Source organism: Alternaria atra, assembly GCF_907166805.1.
Source record: "Alternaria atra isolate CS162 genome assembly, contig: 8, whole genome shotgun sequence".
In the NCBI taxonomy this organism is placed as follows: domain Eukaryota; kingdom Fungi; phylum Ascomycota; class Dothideomycetes; order Pleosporales; family Pleosporaceae; genus Alternaria; species Alternaria atra.
Genome location: NW_025091346.1, coordinates 1 through 24,192, shown reverse-complemented (window position 1 = coordinate 24,192; position 24,192 = coordinate 1). Strand labels below are relative to the sequence as shown.

Below are 24,192 nucleotides of genomic sequence, written 5' to 3'. Positions count from 1 at the left end.
GAGCAACGACAAGCCGTTACAGCTATAGGGAAGATGATGAAGCAGGCCAGGGTTTTGCAGATCAGGCTAGACGAATCCACCGCTTGGGTCCAGCCAAATGTCACCATGGGCGCGCTCGTTCAAGCGACGATGAAGGAGAGGCTGATCCCAGCAGTTGTCGCTAGCTCAAAGGACACAACTGTCGTGGAGGCTCTTACCACTGAGACTTGCAGCTCCTCGTCCTTCCGCTACGGGACATTTGACTGCGCCGTCCTGTCTTTCAAGGGTGTCCGTCGTGATGGACAGGAGATCATGGTAAAGCTCCATGATGGTGATGCTGTAGACCAGCTGCTCGAAGACGTCCTAATCACACTACTAGAGATTGCGCTTGTTCCAGCGGGCAAGTATGTTGAGATGACCTACTGGCCTGTCGATTCGTTGTCCAACGCATGGCTCCGGATAATGCCTAAAGAGCCCAAGTCATCGAGTCATTACAAATCGGCGGTGGATGACTCTACAGACTTCGTGGACGGTATCATGTTCGAGTGGTTCTTGGGTGTTGTCGTCACCGGGCGAATCACGTCCGCAGTAGATCATATCCGCAGCGGCTTGAAGGACGGCGACACATTCGTGCAACATGCCGAGTCTATTGGTAGCAAACTGCAGGGCACACTTGATACCCACGTTGAGACGGTTCCACTGATAGATTATCTTTTCCGTTATGATGTCGGCCCTTTGGCGCGAAGAAAAAGACGCTCTGGCAGCTGCAGAGACAGCTTCGTCACCCAAGACTGCACTGGGGCCGTGCAAGACGTCATTTTGCCCACCCAATCTGAGATAAGCGACGCAGTAAGCTCCCACTGGTGCGAGTCCACTGTGCCCATCAGCATGGCTCGAGTCGAGCCGCATAGCACATTTGGTAGGCGTAGACCTGGCGTGCGGTCCACTTTGGATGGTGTTCGGTGGCATGTCCGAGCGGTCGGATGTGAACGTAAGAAAAAAAGCAATTGAGCGGCCTGGTCAACTATACAACCTGATGGGCACTTTTTGTTCCCTGATCTCGAGATGTGTCAACGATGTTCAACAAGATCCTGCATGTTCATTCCACAGTCGTTGGTCCTGCGAGATGCACCTTGTGATCTTTGTAATTGTGACGTAGAGCGAATTGACTTTCGTATGCTGGCACCTGAAGATGCCTAGTGGATCGCAATCTGTCTTACCTCTCTTCCTGTGAAACTCGAATCACAGTGCCTTCCATCTTTCCCTCTGTGAACTCTAGCATTGAGCCTGCCGAACATCGCTGGTGCTGGCCTCTACTACACGGAGCAGGTTCGCCGCAGGAGGCTTCCTGCTGTGTATCTGTTGATCGTCTCGAAAGTCTCCCACTGCTCGCATGTGCGTCAGACCCTAGCGCAGTCGCTGAGCTGTCGTGCAATGGAGTCTACAAGTCGCAGTGGCGGGGAAGGATCCTGTGAAAGAACGGCGGTCTCCTCCGATAAAAGACTGCCTCAGTCTTCTTGAGTGCTTCTGTCAGCTGGGACTTCATGCGCGTGACCAAGCTGATCAACCTTGCGATCGTGATCGAAATAGGGGCTGTTTCTGCTGATCCTGGAATGGCTGCCTGGCGAAGACTCCCAAGCACAACTGTCGGCTGTGCAATCCTAGACCCGCCTCTTGCGCAAGAAGGGAAGTAGTGGTCTCTGTTTGGGCAACTTCTCCGTTCCGTGGTCCCGCATCCCGTGGAGGGCGCCTTGCGGCAGTGTCGATCTTCTCTTACGCGATCCCGATATGCGCTGTGGCGATGGAAGGTTGCGGGACTCTCAGGGACGTAAAGTCGGCACTGCGCCGTCAAGTGGCTGTTCTGATGCTGCGTTTACGTGCAGCGAGATCATACAATGACGAAGAAAGCCCCGTCGCTGAAAGCACGAGTAGAAAGGGTATCAAAGGTATTGAGTGAACTGGAGACTGCTGTCCTCTTGAAACAGCGTCTGTGGGCAAGATCAATCGTTTTCGACAGCGGGGATGGACTTGGCAGCAACATGCTGCTTCGCCCCGTCGGCTTCCCATCTTCCTTCAACGCAAGAACCAGGGTCGTCGCTACTCTCACAGCCGTGTCGCCTCTTTGCATTGGACGGCATGCCTGTATTTCTAGGCAGACCTTTCTTTTCTGGAAGGCGCTGCGCTCTGAGACAGGGGAAAGGCCAGGATTAGAATACGTCGCAGTGGTGGAAAATCAGCCATTCCCTATAGTCAGACCACCCTCAGCCGCGTTGCATGGATGAGCGGCTTTTTGCTGTACCAGCGACCGGGATGAAGAAACCAAGGGGGTGGCATTGAAGCCAGGATGGAGGTGGCATGTGTCAGCTGGCGGCAATGCTGCCTGCAATATGTCCAGGGGCAGGGGAGAGTACTTAAAGGGCTGTCTCTCCTGCGAGCTTCTTCCAACCATCTCACCTTTTACTTTTACCTCACCAATATGGATTCTCAGTCACGCTCACCAGAACTGCCGGACTCATCTCCTATCAGATGCCAATCTCGCAATCCCAGCGCAAAAAAGGTATGATATTCTTCCCCGGATCTTGATTATAGTCTTGATTATAGTCATGATTTATACGCACGAACCGTTTATTAACAGTGTCATGAAGATAGGATGTCCAAGTAATCGATCGCAGCTTGGAGGAGAGATAGGCGAGATAATCACATCCACCTTGATTGGTAAGAACGACGAGGCTGGCGAGAACGGTGTCGATACTCTCAACATTCAGGATGGGAACTCAAGAAGTCAGGGTAGCACAGTCGTGCTCAGTGATTCCTCGTTGCCAGGAACCCCTCAAGAAGAATATTATAGGAGCAACGCAGGAAAAAGATACTCAAAGTCCAAATCACGACACAAACTGCCGGTCAAAGATTTCAGGCAAGCACAAGTCAGTCTTGTCCTACATGCGTCGTTCGGCCTACTGACTTGGTGATAGGGTTTCGATGCTATCCTAGAATCTGCACGAGGCACGCTCATACCGCTTCATCATTCCTTCACTGGAACCTCAAAGGTATTAATATCCTCCTATGGGTCTTTGAGGTATCGAAAACTGTCTCGCACAAAGAATTTTCTGACGATAACGCAAAGAGAAAGTTCTTGCAGCAGCAAAACAAGCCAGACGAGATTCATGAAAACGAGGACGAAAACGGTCGTGAGTCAGTGGAGATCACAGCTAGCAAGGATGAGGACGAGAAACCTACCAAGAAACAACGACTTCATAGCGGGCTGGAAAAGGGTGTTGCAAGCAGTGGCCGTCTAACGGAGGTCAGTCTCCTATTTTCAGAAAACTGTCGTCTCACTGACCCAATGCAAGAAGCCCGTCCTTAACCACAGAATCCTTCCAGAAAACGAATTTATTCTTCTCAGTGAGAAAACGAACCAGAATGGCGATGATATTGTCAATCTCCGCCATCAGGTGAGGGATGTAGTGGAAACACTTCTCAAGTACAAATTCGATGGGGCAGCCGATAGATTGGTTCGGGAACAGATTATTGATCAACAGAAGTGGCTGATTGAACAACACAAGTGGCTGATTGGTCAACAGCAGCAGCTGATTGCTCAAAAGGAGCAGGAGCTTATCGCTCTGAAGAGCAGAGATGTAATCCCTACAGCTGGAGATAGACAGTAGTTATTGAAAAAGGCATAACCTTCCTTAGTCACCATGTGAGAAAGCTCGGGCTAGAGAGAACCACGACATTGAAGATACTTGTAACATTGTAGCAGCGCAACATGCTTTATTTGACCTGGATCTCTCGCACTCTGTAACGTTTCCCGCATCTATTCTTTCAAAGTCTGCTAGAGATTCCTGCAGGCAATACAGGCCTGCTATCACGCTCGTGTTACATGATATTGACGATAGGAATCACATGTCTCACTCGCGTTGCCCGTATAGCAGTCAATAGCAAACGACGTCGAAGTATCGATGGTCCACGCAGGCAATGTACTCCAAATGTCCAGACCCTGGCAATGGAAGGCTACCAGTGCCTTGCAGTATATCCTCAGAGACGCAAATCTGGCACTGCGCCGTCGAGTGGTCTCTCGAAATACTGTGCGTACGTTTAGGAGGTCATACAATGACGAAGACAACCCGTGCCGGAAAGCACGAGTACAGTGGGTATCAAGTAGACTGCAGACTGCCGTCCCCTTGAAACAGCCACTGTGGACAAGATCAATCCATTTTCCACAGCAGTGTTCGACCTAGCGGTGACTCGCTACTTCGCCCAGTGGGTCCCCTATGTTCCTTCAACGCATAACCCAGCGGCATCGCCACTCCCACGGCCTTGTCGCCTCTCTGCATCCGACGGTATGTTTGTGAGTGTTTCTTTTCCTGGAAGACACTGCGCCCTGTGGGTCATTCCTTGGAAGTATGGCCTGATATCCCGTGCGATAGGCTGGACAAATGGTCTCTCCTGTCTGCAGACTGGCAGGTTCCCGTCATGGACAGTGTCCAAAGACAGTGCAATATAGACATGCGAATTGCGCAGTGAGAGGTTTCTAGCAAGGCATGATGAAAACCTCGTTCAGGTCACATGAAGAGCCGGAAGGAAAGTCTGGAATCAGAAACAGGATTCAGCCCACGTCCTCCCTTCAAACTACTTGAGGACAGGGAAAGACCAGGATGAGAACACGCCGTAGTAGTGGAAAATCAGCCATCCCCTATAGTCAGACCACCCTCAGCCGCATTACATGGATGAGCGGCTTCTTGCTCTGCTTTCGGACAGCGTGCTAGCTGGAAGCTAATACCATGGACCAGGGAGGGGAGTGGAAACCAAGGTGTGGCATTGAAGCCAGGATGGAGGCCGCAGGTTTCAGTTGGCGACAATGCTGCCTGCCTTCTGTCCAGGGGCAGAGGAGGGTATATAAAGAGTCAGTCTCTCTTGCAAGCTTCTTCCAACCATCTCACCTCTTTCTTTCACCTCCACAACATGGACACCCAGTCACCCCCATCATCACAGGCAATGTCATGTCCATCGAGATATCAATCTCGCAACAGCCGGAGTCCTGGACAGGTAAGAGAAATCTTCTGTAAAGCTCGATTGGAGTCACGATGTTTGGACACGAACCATTGGCTAACCGTCTGATGAAGAAGGAGGGTTTGAACGATCGACCACAACCGGGCGTCAACGAATACACTGTAGTCCCAGACAGCGAAGATGAGTGGGACGACGACGATGCCAAGATAGTTGATGTTAAGGATCAACGTTTTGGACCTGAGACTATCACAGTCGAAAACTCTCTGTCGCACAAACCGTCGTGAAATCTACTCTAGACAAACAGGTACTTGCGAAGTCACATCGTTTTGTGTATAGCTGACCTTGAATAAGATTCATTCTTCGCAGAACGACCACAATTCAATCTCCTTCGAACACAATCAAAAGCGAAAGCGTAAACCCAAAGATTCAGAGTTAGATTCTTCCAGAGTGGATGCAATCACCGAGAACGACATGAGAAACGTGAGAAAAAAAAGGAAAGCCTTAGGACTACATCGCATACAGCCAACAAACAAAGCTTCACATCACCCTGTCAGTTCTCTGCCAGATGTTTCAAGCAGTCTACTGACCAGGTGCTAGGATCGCAATGACTGCATCCTCCGAAGAGAGGAGTTAAACTACATCCGCACAGTTATTGATGTTTTGAAAAATCGATTGCCAGACTATACAGAGGACCGCAAACATAACGCGCAGAAGGTACTTGATCTCAGGAAGAAAAACATCGAAACGCAGGAAAGGCTCATTCAAGTCGAAGAGGAAAAGATTCAACTCAGGAAGGCGAACCTTGAACTTGAAAAGGAGAAGCTTAAACTTGAGAAGAAGAACTTGGAAAACGAAGAGATTTTAGATGACAACGAATCGAGGCAGGTCATGGTCCTAGTCAGAATACTGGAGCGAAAGCTTGAAGATGCTGGTGCACAGTGACTGTCAGTGTTTGAGGACCCAGTCTTACTTGGTGCGAATACAAGAAGGACCAGCCTATTTACAAACACACCATAGAAAGTCTTTGTCTGTATGATGTTGTGATCTTTCTCGCGTCCATTTTCCCCACAGCTGTGTAAAAGTACTGTAGTCCTCTAGGCGTGCCATGGAATCCCCACCACGCGACAGCTTCACGTCGTCTTTGAGGAGATCATATGTTTCACTCGCATGACTTGTATAACAAGCCGCAGTAGACGACATCGAAGTATCGATGTTCCACGCAGGTAGTGTGCTCCGAGTGTCCAGACACTACAGTAGCAGTCAACAGTCTACCGCGAACTGAAGCACTATCAGAGGGTGGCGTAGAATCATCTGCTGACACGCGACCACATCTATATCTGCCTATGATCACATCAATTATGAAGCCATCCTGGGTTGTGAAAATGCTTAGTGTGCATAACGCAAGCAAACCGTGACCTTCGTAGACGGCGAGACCGAGCCAGGGCCACACTTTTGGAGGGCCTTTTCTGCCTGGAAAACATCGAAGATTCCATGGACCCAGAAACATGGCCAGCCTACATCATACATAAATTTAACTCGATTATAGGATCTAAACATTTTGCCATACGCTGAACGCACGTATGAAACAAGTCCTTGCTCAAAGTCAAATGAAAAGCTCGTTCCGTGACTGATTCCTCATTATCTGAGCATCGTAAGCCGCTTTTGAGACAATTCTTTCTGCTATTGGTTTCGCGTACTCATGCATCTAGCGTTTCGTGTATAGCGAATTCATCGTTGCCCACCTGCACACAGTGTCCAGACGGTCTGCTAGGAAGATCTGCTTACTCGCTTCTAGCTAAGCGTCAGCCATCAGCATCATGTGAACCATATCAGTTACCCTCTAGCCAAGTGCATGTGTCGTCGCTGATGGCAAAATCGAAGCCGCGTTTTCCAGTCACAGTACGGTACGTCTAAAAATTTCATGCCCTGCCAATTGCAGGAGGTACTATGTGACGTTCTCCTAACCTCACAAGCACAACGGCCTTGTTAGCTCCCAGCTACCGTCTACAGTGGCACTGTCTCAATAGTCCTGTCCTCACGAACAGTATGCACTGCGCCGACGAAAAGAATCGTTGTTGGCTCTCTGGAAAACATCGATCCGGTAACGCCCTACATGAGCGAGGGTGGGCTGCGCAGATTTGCAGGAGGTTGGAATGTGCCGAAAGCAAACGTCTGCTCACACGCCTACTGCAGAAAATCTCAGAATGCAATGGCAGTGCTGGCAGCCTAGCTTTCGAGGTTCATCACTACCACCACTTTAGCCACCCCAGCGAGGCTGACCCGAGTCGAACGCACACCTACAGCTCCGAGCTCCATGCAGAATCGCTTCCAAGAAACCACGAGGTGCTGCCAGTACGTGGAGGACCTTTCTACGTCTGAGCGTTCACTCAACCGTCCGGGAATATGGGAACACAGCGGCTTGCTAGAAGTGCTTGATAGGCTGCGATCAGGATATTCTAGCGTAGATGGGGTGGAGTTTTAGTCTCTACAAGTGAATCGACCGAGTCTACGCACCATTTCCTTGAACCGGCGTACCTGAATATCTCCAATCTGACGACGATAGGCGTCATAGAACAATGAATGGTGAATTACACACCTACGGAAGCCAAAGAGGCCTGCCGACAGCCAGCAGCCAGCTCTCTCCGCTGCCAGAACTCGGACACAGTGAAACCCACAACCCTCCGGCAAAGCCTTACCGAGCGCAATCCTGACGCCACCTCAATGGAAACTACAGTTATACCATCCTCCGTATGTCCGTGAGTCGTTAGAAAGAAATGGATCCAACGCCAGCGATATGCTTCTTAGGCACACTCCAGCTGCGCACAAAAAAGCACGGACCTGATAGCTGGCCGAATTAAGACAGCATTGAACTAGAATTATAGAATCTCTTTCCTTGAAAAATTAGAAGATATGGACTGCGTCAGTCACTAAAGGGCGTTGTTTCTCCAAATTCATACACAGCCATTGCTTGGATCGTACTTTACTATATCTAGACCACGCACATTCATCTTCAGCTAGGCTTTGGATTCTGTGGTGCTTGACGTTTCATGTTACAATAAGCAGGTCTCTGAAGCTACTATCGATATCTCCTAGCAGAAACCTCTATTCCTGCTTCACTATGTCCTTCGATCCGCATTGCCACATGTACATCGAAACATTGCGTAAGCTAAAGACAAATACATCATCTCATCGCCGACGCAGGACTAACCAAGATACGACGTAATCCCTTATAAACCCAGGCGGTCCATAACTCTGTGCGTGTCTGTGCGAACCCGTGAGCATGTTTCACGAGCTCTCATTACGGCTGTTTCGAAGAGACAGAGGTGAGAAAGCACCTAGAATTCACTTTCCGTGCGTCAAGGCTGATGTCCCAGAATCGGCACACGCCATAGGAGCTTGCGAGCCGCCGTCTCGCCCGATACAGGCGTAGGGCTCCAGAAGGGCTAGGCTCTGACTGGTGTGCAGATGTTGCCGATGCTCGACAAAACCTGGTGCTGACGCCAACTGGTGTATGCCGAAAAGACTCCCCAGACGGTGGAGATGTGTAAGAACGAGGCAGACGCAAGACGTCACACGGCACGAAGCGAGCGATAACAAGAGTACAAGGAGTGAGCTAATAAGCAAGTAGCCAGGTCGGCTTACGGATGGCAGCGGAAGATCTGTTCGAGACATGGCTATAGTCGTATGGCGGAGCGATCACGAATCTAATGATTTGTACCTGTGCGAACAGACCGTTGCTTAGGAGTGTCTGCCGTCGATTCACACAGCTGCTGTACTGACGAACGAGGCGGTGACTTGCAGACTGCACTGTAGTGTTGCAGTTACAGCGGGATCTCCTTTCTAACCGTGTGAAGTCTGAACGGTGCATGGATTTATAACCCTACCTCCTCGCGGCAGTCTGCGCACGCATGCCCTCTCTGCTACCAGCTCAGCATGCCTCGACACCCCACCCAGCTTCGTCAACTGTCCAGTCTCATCGATTATGTCGCTGAGAAAGTGGCCAAGGTTGTACCGCGCCTATCTGCCTATAAGCCAGGTGTGGACGAGGCCTATCTTCCTTCCATCGACGACTTCGTCCTGTACATCACCATACGGTCTTACACCCCCATTCCGGAACTCATGATGAGCCTCATATATCTATCATGGTTCCGGGGTCGCCTGCATCCTGCTCACTTCGGTCGCCCGTCTACCCCTCATCGAGTTTTCCTAGCTGCGTTGATGCTCGCGCATAAGGTCCACAACGATGACAGCGTGAACAACGCTTGCTGGGCGGATCTCAGTGTTATTCCTGAATGCGGCTTCGCCGGCTTCTCGAACGTGGAGGTGAATCTGATGGAAGGGCAATTCTTGGCAGCGCTTGATTGGGACGTACATATCGATGCCGACCTGTACGAATTGTTCAGCCGGGAGATTTACATCTCAACTTTCCATCCATCTCCTTCCTTCCAGACAGAGCAAGGTTGGAGCTGCGGGTGTTGCATCTGCATCGATTGGTGGGCATGCCCAGCACAGGGATTATCGCACTGCACGACCTGCCTCACACCAAGCTATCCTGAAGTAGAGATGCAGAAGAAAGTACTCGCGGTAGAACAATCCCACGCGCTGCAACCTTCTCCCACCGAACACGAGGCCTGTGTTGCACTACACCAACACATGACACCGGCCGGTCACGACGCGCAAGGAAAGTGCAATCGAGCCCTGGAGACCAACGCCTTCTGATCACCATCACCAGCAGCGAGCAGACATTCGACTGATCGAACGTGCATTGTTTGCGCGGCACGACACACGGGGTGGGCTCCTGAACATGTGCTGCGTCTCTTACGCATATGCATTGCTATCTCCGGTAAGCACGCCGTGGAGGATCGCTGCACTGAAGTGGGATTGCGGGGTACACACAAGATGACAGACGTAAGACATGGCCATGTCAGATTGCTGCTGTTCTTCTCGTTCACAGCGGTGCTCACCAACGACCACAGGGTAGCAAGATGCAGCCAGGGATGGGTCAGCGATACGGTTGCCTCTGAATCGATAGCTTAGAACCCTTCGCAACAGTCGCCCTGTCATAACAGGAACGTTGTCACGAACCGTGCCATAATTTGGCCTAGAAGTCAATAGAGCTAGGGCGGTACAATTCACAAAACATGCACTCTGTCTCACTGACTCTTGCTCAATCACACCCGCTGCCCAGCTGCGCAATGATCGCCCATGTTGTGAACACCTTCCGTGCTCGGCTTAGCGTTGGCTCACGTACTAGCGAGTGCGGCAAACCGGCTTTGCGCATAGGTGATGGGCACGCAACGCAGGTTATGCTATGAATTTTTGGGCTTTCATGTGCCAGAGCAATTTTCTAGACGCTGAGCTGTGCTCGACATTTCTTAGACAGACTTGCGATTAGCATGGTGGCGATGCCGTTGCTACCTCGGGCAGAACCAAGTGCCTGCGGCACCGTTCTAGACGGGTCGCGCACGTTGCGACACCTCGTTGAACGGAGGTCATCAGTGCTTAGCCACACGAATAACGGATGCGCCTCTGGATGTGCGCAAGATCCGGACGTCGGGCTTAGGGAACCAAACCGTCGGAACGATTACATGGTCGTCAGCATGCTTACGGTTCGTGTCCCTTGCAGACGCGGCGCCAGCGAGTCAAGCTTCGCGAGGGGGCCTGTGCGCAACGTACGCCTCGCGGAGCGTAAGCAGATTTCTCCGCGGAGTCGGATCCCTGGCGCTCCGGTACCTAGTCTGTGCAGCAACTGCAGCCGCTAGGTCTGCGACATCTGACCCCTGAACTGCAGCGGCACAAACTGTGAGGATCCACAGGGAGACGTACACAGCCGTTCGTTCACGTTGTCCGGACTCGTCTATTGAACGACTAGGTATCAGCATGCACGATAGAAGGTACACGAGTTGTCGTGATACATGTTAAGATTTGCTATCCACCGTCTATACAGGTAACTCTCGGTACTGGACACGCGTGCCGCGATCCACCCTCCCACCACGAGCGCTAGAGCCTACTCACATAATGTGATCACATCTCTGGCTGTATCGCCAGCTTGGCTAGCAATTCACAAACTTCTTTCTGCAAGTCGGCCTTCTCTGCTTCAAGTTGCGCGTTCTTTGCCTTAAGTTGCGCCTTCTCCGCCTCAAGCTGCGTCTTCTTCTTTGGCTTCTCTTTTGGCACGTGTATGTTCTCTCCGATCAAGTTGCCTTTGTCAAGTTTCATGCCCTTCTCGATAAGCATCTCCTCGACCAAGGGTACCAATTGTTCGAATTTCTCGACACACGTGATACCGTATCTCTTACACGTGAGCTGGACGTTTCCTGCTTTCCAGTATTCCTCTCCGCAGCAAACGACAACCTTATCGGAGGCAGACCAAAGACCTAGCTCGAGCAAAGACACTGGGCTCTTGGTCTCGGTGTCGAAGAAGAAACATATGACGTCTGCTTGCTCTAGTGCATCTAGCTCCCAATCGACCTGTTGTTTGAAGAATTTGTCCTTGGCCTGTTGCGTAATGCTTTGATCCCATTTGCCTTCCGGGGATTGCATACAGTGATCGGCAAGTGGTTCAGCTGGGTTACCATCAACCGCTGCCAGTTAACTGCGGCACCCATCTCTATGCTGCCAGCGGTAAAGACAGTAAATTTGCGGTATGTCGGTGGTTCCGGGGGATTAGAGTGCACAAAATCTTTGTGCGGTGTTGGTTCTGGTGATGGCCAAGTTGGAAGTTGATGCTTTTTGTCTTCCACCACCTTATCAATACTCGTTATGCCGGGCCTTGTTCAGCCCCAGTGGGTTGGTTCGAGGTAGAATCCATCTTTTTTATAAGAGCTTTAAGGGTCCGTTGCCGTTCTGTCGTCGTGGTTGTGTGAAAAGACTGAGTGATGGAGTTGCGCAGAGCTGGAAACTGTATTGTTGTGACTGCGAACTAGCTATCGTTTATAAAGGGTAGCAATACCTAGCGCTTTAGGTCCAAGGCTGACGGCAAGGCGAAATTGGAGGAGACAGCGGTTCTGACGTTAACCCAATGTCGACGAACAGGCATCCAAGCCCCGTCACGACGACACAAAATGCCGTGGCTGTGCGTCGTCTGAGCCGCAGGCAACGCTCGAACGCTGTGTACCGTAGCGACAGCGATGAAGAGACTAGGCTCGCTGATCCGAAAAGTGTCTTTCTCGATAGAGTAAGTAAGCTGCTGATGTTGGGAATGTAAGCAGATCGCCGTTGCGGCGACGGCAGCTCAAGAGTCTTTCTGGCAACTGTGATGCAGCATTCGGCCAACGCGGCGGGGGATGTCTACGTCGAAGATGAGTATGACGCTGACAGTTACGGCGATGGTGTCCACGACGCTATAACGATTAGGACAAGCAGACAGGACGAGTGGTGGAATCGCCCACTCGTCACGGAGATGCGTGGGAATGCCACACGCATATCTGCTTTAGCTGTCCATTCCATGTACCGTAAGCAGTGTGCGACACGAGGCTGACAGTGCTTCCGCAACACGGTGCTGCTGTGCAGACTCAGCTACGCAGAAGTGTGTTGCCTGGATCCGATTCTGCTGGTTGGATGGTGCCTTCTTCGCACGTCACGGTAGATCTCGCATCTGGGCAGGCACAAATGGCGGACACGGGCAGTATAACGGTGATATCACTGGGTGTTACAACATTGGACCTGCTGTATTCACCACTGTACCTCCACCATGCTATACTTTGTCGTAGGGCTCGGCCACATCGCGGCAGTCGCTGCGCAGTTTGGCCTTACGCATACTCAATATGGAACCAGCCCGCCTGTTTACCCTTCCCGTGAGCAACCCTAGGAATAATTCCTTCTCCATCTGACTTACCGTTCAGCCTACACTACCGGAGTCGGGGATGGGAAGAAGCACTGGAGGCAGCTAGAGATTTCGTCGGCCAACTGACACTTGCGGAGAAGGCTGGCATGATTACGGGTAGGGAGCACTCTGTTGCAGATCGACAAGCAACTGAACTCGTCTGCAGGTACCACGGGTCCCTGCATGGGCGATATAGCACCTATTAGCCGTCTCAACTTCACTGGCCTCTACCTGCAAGATAGACCGCAGGCGATCCGCGACGCCCCCTTTGTGTCTGTTTTCCCGGCTCAGCTGTCCGTAGCAGCATCCTGGGACCTCTCGCTCGCCCATCAGCATGCGCTCTATATGGGCACGGGGTTTCGTGCCAAAGGCGCCCACGTCGTACTGGGCCCAGTCGCCGGCCCGCTTGGGCGATCTCCCTTTGGCGGGCGTAACTGGGAGGGCTTCAGTCCGGACGCCTACCTCTCAGGCGAACTCGTCGCAGTAACCGTCCAAGGGATCCAGAGCGCGGGCGTTCAGGCAGCGACGAAGCATTACATCGCCAATGAGCAGGAGATTCAGCGGAATCCCACCTTTAGCGCCAATCGAACGATCATCGAGGCGATCAGCTCCAACATAGACGACAAGGTAAACCCTGCCAAACTGCTTGCGGGCCACGACAACTGACCATGTCCTCCAGGCTATGCACGAGACGTACCATTAGCCGTTTGCCAATGCCGTGGGAGCAGGCACTGCCTCAGTCATGTGCTCCTACCAACGCATCAACGGAAGCTACGGCTGCCAGAACAGCAAGGCGCTCAACGGTCTGCTGAAAAACGAACTCGGTTTTAGGGCTATGTTGTGTCCGACTGTTTCGCTGCGCATGCTGGCGTGCCATCCGCCAACGCCGGTCTGGTACGTGTTGTCCCCAGGGCTTCGGGCGCCACCCATCTAATTGCGAACAGGACATGAACATGCCTGGTAGCATGAATTTCCTCGGGAAATCGGCGTCGTACTTTGGTGAGAATATCACCGCGGCCGTGTAGGTGACGCCAACTAGCAACACCCTGTACCTTACTGACCCCATTCAGTAACAACGGATCACTTTCGAGCGACCGGCTGGATGACATGGTCGTACGAGTCCTGATCCCGTACTTCCATCTAAAACAAGATAAGGACTAGTCGAAAGAAGTCGCATTTGTTTTGGAGCGGCGCGACCTCAGTTGTTGAAGCACAGCTGCACAAACATGGACCTTGCCGGAAGGGTCCTTTCACGCAATGTCGGGTTTCAGCTCACGAGATCTTCCGACGAACGAGAAGTTTGAGCTGTCCTTATCACCATGATAGAAACGTGGGATGCATGCCAAGTAGGAGGCCGCTGGCCGGCGCGCACGGTAGAAATCTCTTCCTATGACGCTATCGCGGGCTGGCCTGTTCTGTACATACTAAGCACTCATTATGTAATTCACAAAGAAAATCTTCCGGTTCTGCCATTCTGGAGAGACACCCGTGACCCGCCACTCACCTCGAGTACGTATTCCGCTTCTCGATTGTGTTGCAAAGACATACGAATGCAAAGGATGCCTACCGCGTTCCACGCATCGGTGCTTGGGAGAGAAAAGACGATCATTATGTAAGATCAATAGATACTAGCAGCCAGGCAGTCAGCTCTACTTCGCCATTCCGAGGGAGAGTTGGGTAGTTAGAGCTGGGCACAACGTCAGTAGCGCTTCGCTCAAGGCGTACATCACGCACCTATCAGCGTACTATGCCACAAGCTCATTCCCATCCTTCAATCTTGCAATGATCCGTAGCGACACGAGCCACGCCAAACGTACGAGATCAAAAGACACCCATGTGACCATCCTCTCGTATAGGAAAAGCAGCAAGTACCACATACCAGACAAAAGACCGCCCGCGTCCACTGACGCATGCACGTTCGGAGGAAGGCGATATCGACATTGACACCATTGTTTGCTTCCACCGCATCCCTCCGGGATGATTTACACTGTAGCAAGTTGCCTGCAACCGGAGCACGGTACTACAGAACGACGACATGAACTGATACGCTTCTCACTACCATCACTGATGCCACCTCGAAGCTAGGTATACTCGTCCCGCTTCTCACCATCGACCCTGTTGAGACAAAAATATTGCTTATGCAGTGCGAACACTGGCGTGGCACAACCACAGACCTGTTGTAGATATCCTCCTTGGTAACGATGGCCGCTGCATCGAGCCAGCGGTACGATTACAAGTTGCCGTTCTACATGCTGTAATAATCAAGTCTCGGATAGGGACCACCCGTAGTGCCCTGCCTAGGCTGCGTTTGTCCCCTGGGAGCCTGAGAGTAGGGATGCTTTCGTGCGGATACCGATGAGCCTGAGTTGGATGCGGGAAGCAGTCGTCTCTGCGGCGTCCTGCGCTTGCCGACAGGCTCGTGACACGGGGGCTCCGGCGAAATCTTCGCATGGTAGGACTGGAGGGACGGCAAAGTTGGACGCTGAGCGGGCCCAGGTGTCTCGGTCGCGCTTTGGTTTGGGGGTAGCAACCTTTCCGCTTTTTTCGCGATCTTCTTTATGTTCTCGTCCTTGGTCTCCCTGTCTAGTGTTAGGCCAATGTGCGCGGGGCGAAACGCGTTGTAAAAAAACGTACTCCTTTACCCATGACACGTGCCTTGATGCCCACGCGCCATTCTCTAGGAATTGGATCCACTGCGGGTAGGCAGGATCCCAAAAGTAGGGCCTGCGATCAACTGGAGAATAGCGAACATTGTCGAAGTTCACCGGTATCGAATTCATCCCGCTCGGTCACAAGTCGTTATCGCCAGACAGACAGCAGGTCGTCGCATCCTCAAATAGGTTATCCCCATCATGAGTGCTTGCTCTACTAGAATCTGCGGCACAGTTCTCAGACGCACGCGCAAGTCCGATGCGGCAAGTTGGGCATGGTGCCCAGCGACTGCCGACGACAGTGATCAGCTTGGAACATCGCTCTCGGTTCCCACGCAGGGCCGATGTGTAAGAGGCTGAAGCCTTGGTTAGTAGTACTTGGCCTGTGGCCTTCGTTATAGCTGGTTGGGATAGGCTGCAACCCTCGGAGCGTTGTCGGGGCTTCATCGGCGCTCCACGGACCCTTAGAAGTTTCTCGAACCTAGCACTACGTGATACATAGACTCAGCGCAAGCGTAGTGTAGCTTCTCTATCGAATTCATTACTGTTATACCTTGCACTTATGGTCAACCCATCGCACCCTTACACGATGTCAGCGGTCAAAGCGTCCATGCGGCTCGTCTGCAGCGTCAGCATATCCAAGGTCTATACTCGCTTATCGTAAGCCCTGTCTACCCCGTAAGCAGCTTACAGGGGCTACAAGGGCGGATTAGGGAAGGCTGCCGTCCCGCAACGCGTACGCGAGCGTAAGCCCATCACGAAGCTGCATGCACAGGGTAGATCGGCGTCTATGATCGTCGTGACTCCGGCAGGTCATCTCTGCTTCGCCATGGCGATGGCCCTCTCGTACAGCCAAAGTGCTGAACCCTAGCTCCCTCCTCGACATCCACTGACCCAGATGACAGAAAGCCAAGACTAAGAGACATAGTGTTTTGCGCAGAGATATGACCCTAGTGTCGTTGTATGTTGTCGCAGGCCAAGCGGTGTCGCGAACATGAACCTTATTGCTAACAACGCCGTGCGATGACCTTCATACGAGCTGAGCTAGGATACTACAATCAATACAACATATGCTCTCTCCTCATTATTCTGTCTACAGTACCTGCACTCCACCGTGCGACATATGTTAAGCAGCCTACTCCGTGCACCGTTGCATCATTCGGTTGCTGCGCTTTCGTGTGCATCGCCTTGCACGTACAGACGGTATTCAGGAATGTGGGTTGTATATCTAGTGGTCACGGCTGGCTTCATGTTCGGCATCGTCGCATGGCGGCGTCGTTTGCGCCGCGGCGCCATTGGCCTGCCGAAGGGCCCTCGGGGCTACCCTATACTAGGCATGCGTTTGTTGTCGTCCAGCTGGCAGCGTCGAAACCACTGACCAAAGCGTAGGTTGTTTCAGCTTGCTGAGAACATATCCCGAACAGACCCTCCACAGATGGGCCCAGGAATACGGACCGCTTTACTCCTTCACGATCGGTAACCAGCGCTTCGTCGTGGTGTCAGATCCGGGCATTGCGAAATCCCTCTTCCTTAGCAACGGAGCCATCTGCTCCGATCGCAAGGAAATGTTCGTCAAGAGTCGGACGATCCTCAAGGGCAGGGGTATTACCTCCACCCGATACGGGGACATGTGGTACGTCTTGTGTGATTCTCCATCCCTCCCCCTCCCCTCCCCTCCCCCTCCCTCCCCAGGAAAGCCTACGACAATGACGGGTACTGAGTTCCATTTGCAGGCGCAGACACCGCCGGATAGCGACGGCCTCGCTGGACCCGAAAGACGCCGGCCAGCAAACTGGCGTACTCGATCTGGAAACGACGAAGATGATCAGAGCGCTCTATAGGGACGGTGCGAATGGCAAGCACCTGAATCCCCAGGTCTACATCGGACGCTGCTCCCTGAACTGCATGGCCGCAATCACATTCGGCTCTCCTAGGATTCGTGTCGCGGATTCACTAGTCCTGGCCCTCTCGCGCGAGTTCATGAACACGACCGGCCCCATGTCTAATCTGGTTGACTTCGTGCCCGGGTGGCTACAGAGAAGCCTGCCGTGGGAAATGAAGCGTCGCGGGAAGCAACTGCACGCTGCACTGGTGGACACCTATGGTCGTGAAGTCAAGCGCATCGAGCATCGCATGGAGACCGGTGTGCAGGTCGAGGATTGCTTCGTCAAGACCATGGTCGCCACGAGAGACAGGGAGCAGTTGGATGATCTTGACATGGCCATGCTAGCCTCGGCGTTCATGGTGGGCGGTGTCGAGACGACTGCGTCCATCATACAGTGGTTTAGCGCGCTGATTCCCTCCCACGCACACGTCCAGCGCAAGGCTCACGAAGAACTCGACCGCGTCGTCGGCCGCAGACGCTTTCCTAACCTGGAAGACGAGGCCAATCTACCCTATTGCCGAGCTATTATCAAAGAGGTGGAGCGGTGTCACAATCCATTCTGGCTGGGCACACCACATGCGGCCAGCAAAGACCTCGTGTGTAACGACACGCTCATTCCGGCAGGGTCGGTCTTGATATTGAACACGTGGACCATGCACCACGATCCAGTGCGATACCCTGATCCCCTCAAGTTTAATGTAAGCCATTTCTGTGCCTGTGAGAATCTCACCGTACCACTAACAACTGGGGACAGCCTGACCGTTACCTCGACGATAGTCTTTCTTCTGCCAAGTCCGCAAGACTGGCTGATCCGCGCCTGCGCGACCACTGGACCTTTGGCGTCGGTCGGCGTATCTGCCCCGGTATACTCGTTGCACAGCACGAAATTTGGCTCGCCGTAACGAAGATGCTGTGGGCGTTCGACCTGGCAGAAGTGCCAGGTCATCCTGTCGATCTGAACGAGTACGATGGTGCGAGTGGACGGAGCCCTGTTCCGTTTGAGATTGTGCTTCGGCCCAGATCCAAGCGAATCCGCAAAGTAATATGTAAAAGTATTGAATAAGCAGCAGCACTTATACCCTACACGAGTGGTATGAGAAATGTTTCGAGCGTGTTCAAGGGCTGTGGAGCAGGAAAAAGGTTGTAGGACGCAGCTCTACGCACGAATTACATCCTGTAAAGCTTTACCGCCATCGTGATTCGCGTGTCTTTTGGACGTTTGATGCCATGAGCGATACGCTAGATCCTGTATACCACCCCACCCCCCGCAGCCGCATGTATCAGTGCGCCAGGCCCTCATCCCAAGCGACAAAGGACTGCTGCTGATAGTTCGGCATGCCTTTCACCTTCTCTGGCGGTAGGGTATCCCAGTCAATCAGAGTATCATCGCTTTCGCGCGCAGCATGCAACGAGGTATAGCCTTTGAGGGCCTTGATTCTCATCGTCGCGTCGTCGCTGTACCCCACGCGAACACCTGAAACGGTTTCCAGCTGGCCCACCGCGCTTTGGCATTCCGGTCGTTCCAAAACAGATCCCACGCACGGTCCCCGCTTCCGCTCGCAGGAATCTCGAAGAACGGGTCGCCCGTCATGCCGCGCGCGATCCACACATCGTAGAACGTCGGATGGTCACCGACGTACGTCCAGTCCATGGCGCATGTCTGATCGGCGCCCTGTAGCGTACGCTGATGGATGAGCTCTAGAAGATCCTCCATGCACAGAGCAGCGTCGTTGGAGAAAATTACGGTGTTGTTTGGGTTGTACTGCTCAGGACGTAGGACGAGGTCGAGTACGAACGCTTCAGGTAGGCATAGCGGTCGAGGTTCGGTTGCGGGCACACAAGACGCGGGTATGCGCGATCCCCCGGGCTCATGATCGGATGCAGAGGTGTCTCGATGAGGAGCGTGGTGTTGGAACCGCCCCGAGGCGTCGTCGGGATTGGGTCCGTTGGGATGACCGCAGACACATCGCCAGGCTCCGTTACGCGCTGCGAGCCAGAGGATAGAACAGGGGAGACGAGCACTGCGGCGTGTTGAAGGAGGGGGAGGCCTTTCCCGAGAGATGCCACACCAGTGCTGGAGAAGATGAGCTGCGAGAGTGAACAGCGTCAGGAGGAATAGCAACACAATGGCTTGGAGGAGCGCTCGAATACTGCCCTGTGTCGCCATCGAAGCGGCGCGATAGCAAGAGACAGGCCAAGCGCGACGGCAATGGTCAAGAGCACGGTGGGAAGCAACTCGTGTAAAGGCACTACTACAGGTGGATATCCATCCGGCAGTCGATTTGCCGTTCGTACATGGCTCACAGTCGTCTAGGATGGTGGTACTCAACCCACACGCACCGCTCCACCGTAGTTGGTGGGTTGGTTGGTTGGTTGGTATTCATTTTACGTCTGTTTGATGGGGAGTAAGTCCACCATCTCGCCTCCCGAAGGGCATATAGGACGTGCTAAGCTATAAAATTACAGTGCTCACACACTACCTTAGAAAGCATTTCTTACCTGCGCAGGTATTGCTACCATTTCAAGCTACAGCTCCCCTTTCGGCTGGGGAGACTAAGCAGTGTATGTACACATTAAGATGGATCCCTTGTGTTCGAAGGCAGTTCGCTGCCATAAGAGAAGGAGTAGGAAAGAGCGACGGATGTGGAGAGCCGGTGCTCTGTCGAATCCAAGTTGTGGCTCTGCGCGAGGAGAGCCTTTGTACTAGGCTTGGCCATGCCTGTGTCTGAAGAGATAGGTGTAGTAGGAAGGCAGAGTCAGGCCTGTCCTTCTTCTTTATCCCCAAGAGTTGTAAGATAGAAGGCCATGCTGGCTGCCTTGTTTGCGTGTTGAGAGTTGGTGCTCTGTCGGATTGTGCCGTAGCTCTTCGCATGGAGAGCCTTGCATCCAGCCTGGCAATACCCTTATATGGCAAGAACAAGGAATGTCAAGGCTGTCTCCTTGTCTTGGTGGTGGTGGTTGTGGCCTTCGACCGAACGTGAAAATCCAAGTAGCGCACGGGCCATTTTGAAAAGATTTCAGCTCCCTGTGAGCTGAAAGACAAAAGAAGGCAGCGCACCTACCACAACGCCGGCAGCGGAGAGAGGACGTTGGGAAAAAGATTTAAGAAGGCATTGGAGTCGTGTTTTGATGAAAAATCGATAGATATCGACCTTTCGGTGACTTGGAAAAGTGGGTGTTCGGTGACCGCTCCACCGTACATGCCGCGCTCGCTCGACACGCAACGAGCTTATGCGTCGTCGAACTCGGCCTGATGTCTGCAGCAGTATCGAGGATGCTGCTGACCATGAATGACAGGTGCTGCTCCCTTTGCTCGTGCATTCGATTACACGTCGCATAGCCGCGTGATCGTGAGCGTAAGGAGAGGGGCACGTCCTGACGAGCGGTGCAAAGGTACATTGCCCATCGTTTCCCTCTGTCTCCAGCGCACTTCCCATCTCGGCCTGCACGCTGTCGTCCGCGCTAGCTTGGTCCTCCCCACAGCCATCACCTGCGCGCCGTCACAAAGCTTTGCACCTCGCGGCCATGGCGGGACGACGAGCTCTTGTTCGGCACGTTCTGGTAAGCAAAGGCCTCTTCTAGACGACGCGAGATGCGCTCTCAGTCTTACCCTACTGTAGCGTGCCATTGCAGTTATGAAGCAGTGCTCCCGATCGACATCGCGGCCTGCGGTGTCTCGCAAACAGGTTCGTGCATGGCTAGATGTTACTGCGGGTTGCTCAGGCTCACTGGCGACACATCAGGTTGTCGAGACGCTCTGCGCTGCGTTGGGCGCAGTGCTTCGCGCGCGCAAGGATCCTAAAGAGACTGTCTATCGTCGCCATCGCTGCCGAAGCGACAGACGCTACCCCGTCTGGCACAAAACTAGGCTGCGTGAAGCTTCCAGGCAAGGTGGGCGGACCGGAAACGGTGCGAGGCGCTCTCACAAGCTCGTCCAACTCAAGGGCAGCCGCCCGCGTAGGCAAGAGAGTACACCCTACGTAGCCGATGCATCGCCCGCGCTCGTCGTGGGCGGGAGCGCTAGCCAGCCCTCGCGGACCAGCGAAGGGCGTAAGCGTAGTCTGGCGACGTTCTTGGCTGCCATCCTGGCGGCGTTTGTGGGCAGTCGAGTATAGCGCGGCGACTTCAGCCTACGCACCACCTTCACTCAGATAGAGCTTCCGTAGAGCATAATGCATATCCTCCATAGAGGCTGAAACTGGGCAGAATGCAGACTGCTCACGCTGTAAGCACCGTGCTCGGGTGGCCGATTCGCCGACAAGACCTGTCATGACGTCTTACGGACTGACAGTGTCATGCCCATAAGCATAGCCCATGGAATACCAGGCCGCTGGTATTCCCTGCCCTGGAATACCAGTGCCGAGGAATGCCATGAGCTTAGGGCTGGAAGACCGGTACGCTGGCATTCCACGTGCTGACTGTGATGCAAAGCAGATCGTCAGCACGATCGCGCTCAAGAGCCATGGTAGAAAGACAGACATGGAGCTAAAGAGGGTGCAATGTGTCGAGTAAGCGCACTCACCTTAACAGTCTTGCGAAATCAGTAGCCTACCATGACGGACCGGGCGGCGCTCGAGCAATCTGCAGAGACAATGATGGAGCGGTTGGAACGCCGCAGGAAACAGAACCGCATCTCCCAACGCAAGCGCCGTAGGTCCCGAAACCTGTGGAAATGTCGCAATGCTCACGCTGCCGTAGGTGAGCGTGACAGAGAACGCAGAGAGCAAGCGCAGTCTCGTGGTCCAGAATCTGCTCGTACGGAGCGGCGCACGACATGCCATGACTCCCGTCTCGCACCGCTCGAACAACAGGGCCAGGACGAGATAGCGCCCGCAGGTGGAAGTGACTACCGAGCGCCGGCGCACAGCCATGGCGGCCTCGCCGTGCAACCGTCTTCAAGCACGTCGGCGAGCCGCTCGTGGAACTCGCCGACAATGGCAGAGTGCACAAGTCCGTTCGAGGATGGTTATGCTCTCCTGAAAGGAGGGCCTGTTTGGGACTGCACGGAGACGGCGGGTACACGAAAAGACGAGGGCACGTGAGGCACATAGAGGTGAGGATGTGCGAGTTGGATTGATAGCTACAAAGCGCCTGCCCTCGGTGCGACGAAGCTGGCGATGCTTCGGGGACGCCAGCAACGGGTGTGAGCATGGGTCTACGTGCAGGTACAGATTGGAATATCATAGCAGAATGTGCAGTAACAAGATGCTGTTTCTCTCCATTATGACAGCTGAAATGACGGCAAGAAGTGAGAAAGACTAGGTGTGCGTTAGGCGCTGTCTACTGCTTCGTCCTGGGTCCCATACTATCTTCCGCTAGTGCTCTTTTCGCGTTCTGATGGTTCCTCGTGCCTACGCCAACCCATACTACAACACATATGCCTCAAAAAAGTCTGGCTGGACTACACAGACGGCCAACACTGCCGAGTAGGCGAGAAGCAAAACAGAGCCTTTGAGCAATCCTGTGAGTGTCAGCTACCCTATTGCGCGTGTCGTGTAGAGAGAACCTACGTGAGAGAGCCGGCAGCGACAGCCACAAGGCAATGCCGAGAAAGCACAGTGCGATGCCGATGCGACCGCTCCGAGGGTCCAGGTTATGGCCCACGAGTGTGAACAGCGGCCTGATGAAAAAAAACGTCTGCAGTGTGGACTGACAGAGACTCGCCCACGGCCAATCAATGTCCCCTCGATAGGCAGCGCTGATGTCTGCGAGGTGGTCCACGGCCGTCACCGCAAGCGGAAGGACAGCAAACTGGACCACAGCGCCGCTGGCCTCCCAAGTACTGTCTTGGCCCGCTGTCCATGCAATGGCTTGCATCTGGTTCCAGACGCTGTGCACCAGACGAGCGGCTCCTACCTTGAGCGCCACCAAGCAGACTAGCAGCACCACCCATTCACTGTCGTTGCAAGTGTTGTACTTCTTGCTTGCGATGGTACGGTACTTGTCAGTATGCCAGTACCAGAAGTAGCAGGTGAAGCCGATGGATAGGAGGAGGAGGACAGGAACCCCCCGGGACAGCCACGGGCTGTCTCCCGCAGCAGCTGTGAGCATCGGCAGCGACTCAAGCCCCAGTCCGTATGTGGACAGTACCATCAAGGGCCCACTCCGTAGAAAGACTTTGGATACATCCAACAGATCGGTAGCTTGTCGCTGCATCCCGGACCCTCCAGTGTGCAGGCCATGGAGGGCAAGGCAAAGTGCGCCTGCTACCAGAGGCTTCACATACACACATCCAACCAGGAAGGTGTTCGCCGCCGACGTCGCATTGTCTGTGAGCATCAGCCTGGTAAGCTCAAACTCCGAGAGCGGCCCAGTAACGAAGGGCATTTGGTATACCACGATCGCCAGCATCCGGTTCGATGCCGACAGACGCGTCAGATGATGCGTGACGACCAAGATGCAGTCGACTACAACGGCCAGCTTGACCACTCCCAGCGAGATAGAGAGAAGGGTGTCTGCACGGTCCAGTCGCAGCCATTCAACAACCATGGTCACTACCCCCAAATAGCAGAAGAGAATCCGGTGGAGAGTAGACATGTCGTGAAGCATGTCTTCCAAAGCCCACACTACAGGCCATCCAAGCTCTTTGAGCGAGCGAAGCAGCCTATCTGCTACCGTCCGCGGAGTGGGCGGAGGAGATTTGAATCGGGATTTGGATCGTAATTGGTTTGACATGCTGCGTGTTGCACTGCGTACTTGGGCCCTGCAGTGGGATGAGCAAGGAATTTGAGGAGCGTGGATTGCTGGGACGTGCCACGCAGTGGAAGAAAAGCTAATGTGCAGAGAGCGGCACACGCCGAAGACAAGTCTTATAACAGGGTTATCGCGCAGTCACAAACATT

The 24,192-nt window shown here is 53.4% G+C and overlaps 10 protein-coding genes across 10 annotated transcripts; 7 read left to right on the top strand and 3 right to left on the bottom strand.

Annotated features, from left to right (window-relative positions):
- Nucleotides 1–105: 105 nt before the first annotated feature.
- On the top strand, nucleotides 106–3,644 carry ALTATR162_LOCUS12167 (uncharacterized protein; the record flags this gene model as incomplete). The annotated part of the gene is made up of 3 exons (XM_043319813.1): nucleotides 106–672; nucleotides 3,104–3,280; nucleotides 3,330–3,644. 3 exons carry the CDS (start codon nucleotides 106–108, stop codon nucleotides 3,642–3,644), a joined length of 1,059 nt encoding a protein of 352 aa, XP_043175748.1.
- Nucleotides 3,645–5,063: 1,419 nt separating this feature from the next.
- On the top strand, nucleotides 5,064–5,931 carry ALTATR162_LOCUS12166 (uncharacterized protein; the record flags this gene model as incomplete). The annotated part of the gene is made up of 3 exons (XM_043319812.1): nucleotides 5,064–5,240; nucleotides 5,341–5,538; nucleotides 5,587–5,931. 3 exons carry the CDS (start codon nucleotides 5,064–5,066, stop codon nucleotides 5,929–5,931), a joined length of 720 nt encoding a protein of 239 aa, XP_043175747.1.
- A 2,991-nt stretch (nucleotides 5,932–8,922) lies between these two features.
- On the top strand, nucleotides 8,923–9,708 carry ALTATR162_LOCUS12165 (uncharacterized protein; the record flags this gene model as incomplete). The annotated part of the gene is made up of 1 exon (XM_043319811.1): nucleotides 8,923–9,708. One exon carries the CDS (start codon nucleotides 8,923–8,925, stop codon nucleotides 9,706–9,708), a length of 786 nt encoding a protein of 261 aa, XP_043175746.1.
- A 1,305-nt stretch (nucleotides 9,709–11,013) lies between these two features.
- ALTATR162_LOCUS12164 (uncharacterized protein) lies at nucleotides 11,014–11,532 on the bottom strand (the record flags this gene model as incomplete). The annotated part of the gene is made up of 1 exon (XM_043319810.1): nucleotides 11,014–11,532. The coding sequence occupies one exon, from the start codon at nucleotides 11,530–11,532 to the stop codon at nucleotides 11,014–11,016; it is 519 nt and encodes a 172-aa protein (XP_043175745.1).
- A 1,223-nt stretch (nucleotides 11,533–12,755) lies between these two features.
- On the top strand, nucleotides 12,756–13,975 carry ALTATR162_LOCUS12163 (uncharacterized protein; the record flags this gene model as incomplete). Its single annotated transcript, XM_043319809.1, has 6 exons — nucleotides 12,756–12,772; nucleotides 12,834–12,931; nucleotides 12,981–13,441; nucleotides 13,646–13,708; nucleotides 13,759–13,835; nucleotides 13,885–13,975. The coding sequence occupies 6 exons, from the start codon at nucleotides 12,756–12,758 to the stop codon at nucleotides 13,973–13,975; spliced, it is 807 nt and encodes a 268-aa protein (XP_043175744.1).
- A 2,826-nt stretch (nucleotides 13,976–16,801) lies between these two features.
- ALTATR162_LOCUS12162 (uncharacterized protein) lies at nucleotides 16,802–18,413 on the top strand (the record flags this gene model as incomplete). The annotated part of the gene is made up of 4 exons (XM_043319808.1): nucleotides 16,802–16,805; nucleotides 16,855–17,098; nucleotides 17,199–18,048; nucleotides 18,105–18,413. 4 exons carry the CDS (start codon nucleotides 16,802–16,804, stop codon nucleotides 18,411–18,413), a joined length of 1,407 nt encoding a protein of 468 aa, XP_043175743.1.
- Nucleotides 18,414–18,788: 375 nt separating this feature from the next.
- On the bottom strand, nucleotides 18,789–19,517 carry ALTATR162_LOCUS12161 (uncharacterized protein; the record flags this gene model as incomplete). Its single annotated transcript, XM_043319807.1, has 1 exon — nucleotides 18,789–19,517. The coding sequence occupies one exon, from the start codon at nucleotides 19,515–19,517 to the stop codon at nucleotides 18,789–18,791; it is 729 nt and encodes a 242-aa protein (XP_043175742.1).
- Nucleotides 19,518–20,875: 1,358 nt separating this feature from the next.
- Nucleotides 20,876–21,465, top strand: ALTATR162_LOCUS12160 (uncharacterized protein; the record flags this gene model as incomplete). The annotated part of the gene is made up of 2 exons (XM_043319806.1): nucleotides 20,876–20,911; nucleotides 20,971–21,465. The coding sequence occupies 2 exons, from the start codon at nucleotides 20,876–20,878 to the stop codon at nucleotides 21,463–21,465; spliced, it is 531 nt and encodes a 176-aa protein (XP_043175741.1).
- Nucleotides 21,466–21,903: 438 nt separating this feature from the next.
- Nucleotides 21,904–22,392, top strand: ALTATR162_LOCUS12159 (uncharacterized protein; the record flags this gene model as incomplete). Its single annotated transcript, XM_043319805.1, has 2 exons — nucleotides 21,904–22,000; nucleotides 22,049–22,392. 2 exons carry the CDS (start codon nucleotides 21,904–21,906, stop codon nucleotides 22,390–22,392), a joined length of 441 nt encoding a protein of 146 aa, XP_043175740.1.
- Nucleotides 22,393–22,716: 324 nt separating this feature from the next.
- On the bottom strand, nucleotides 22,717–23,839 carry ALTATR162_LOCUS12158 (uncharacterized protein; the record flags this gene model as incomplete). The annotated part of the gene is made up of 2 exons (XM_043319804.1): nucleotides 22,717–22,811; nucleotides 22,861–23,839. The coding sequence occupies 2 exons, from the start codon at nucleotides 23,837–23,839 to the stop codon at nucleotides 22,717–22,719; spliced, it is 1,074 nt and encodes a 357-aa protein (XP_043175739.1).
- Between the last annotated feature and the right edge of the window lie 353 nt (nucleotides 23,840–24,192).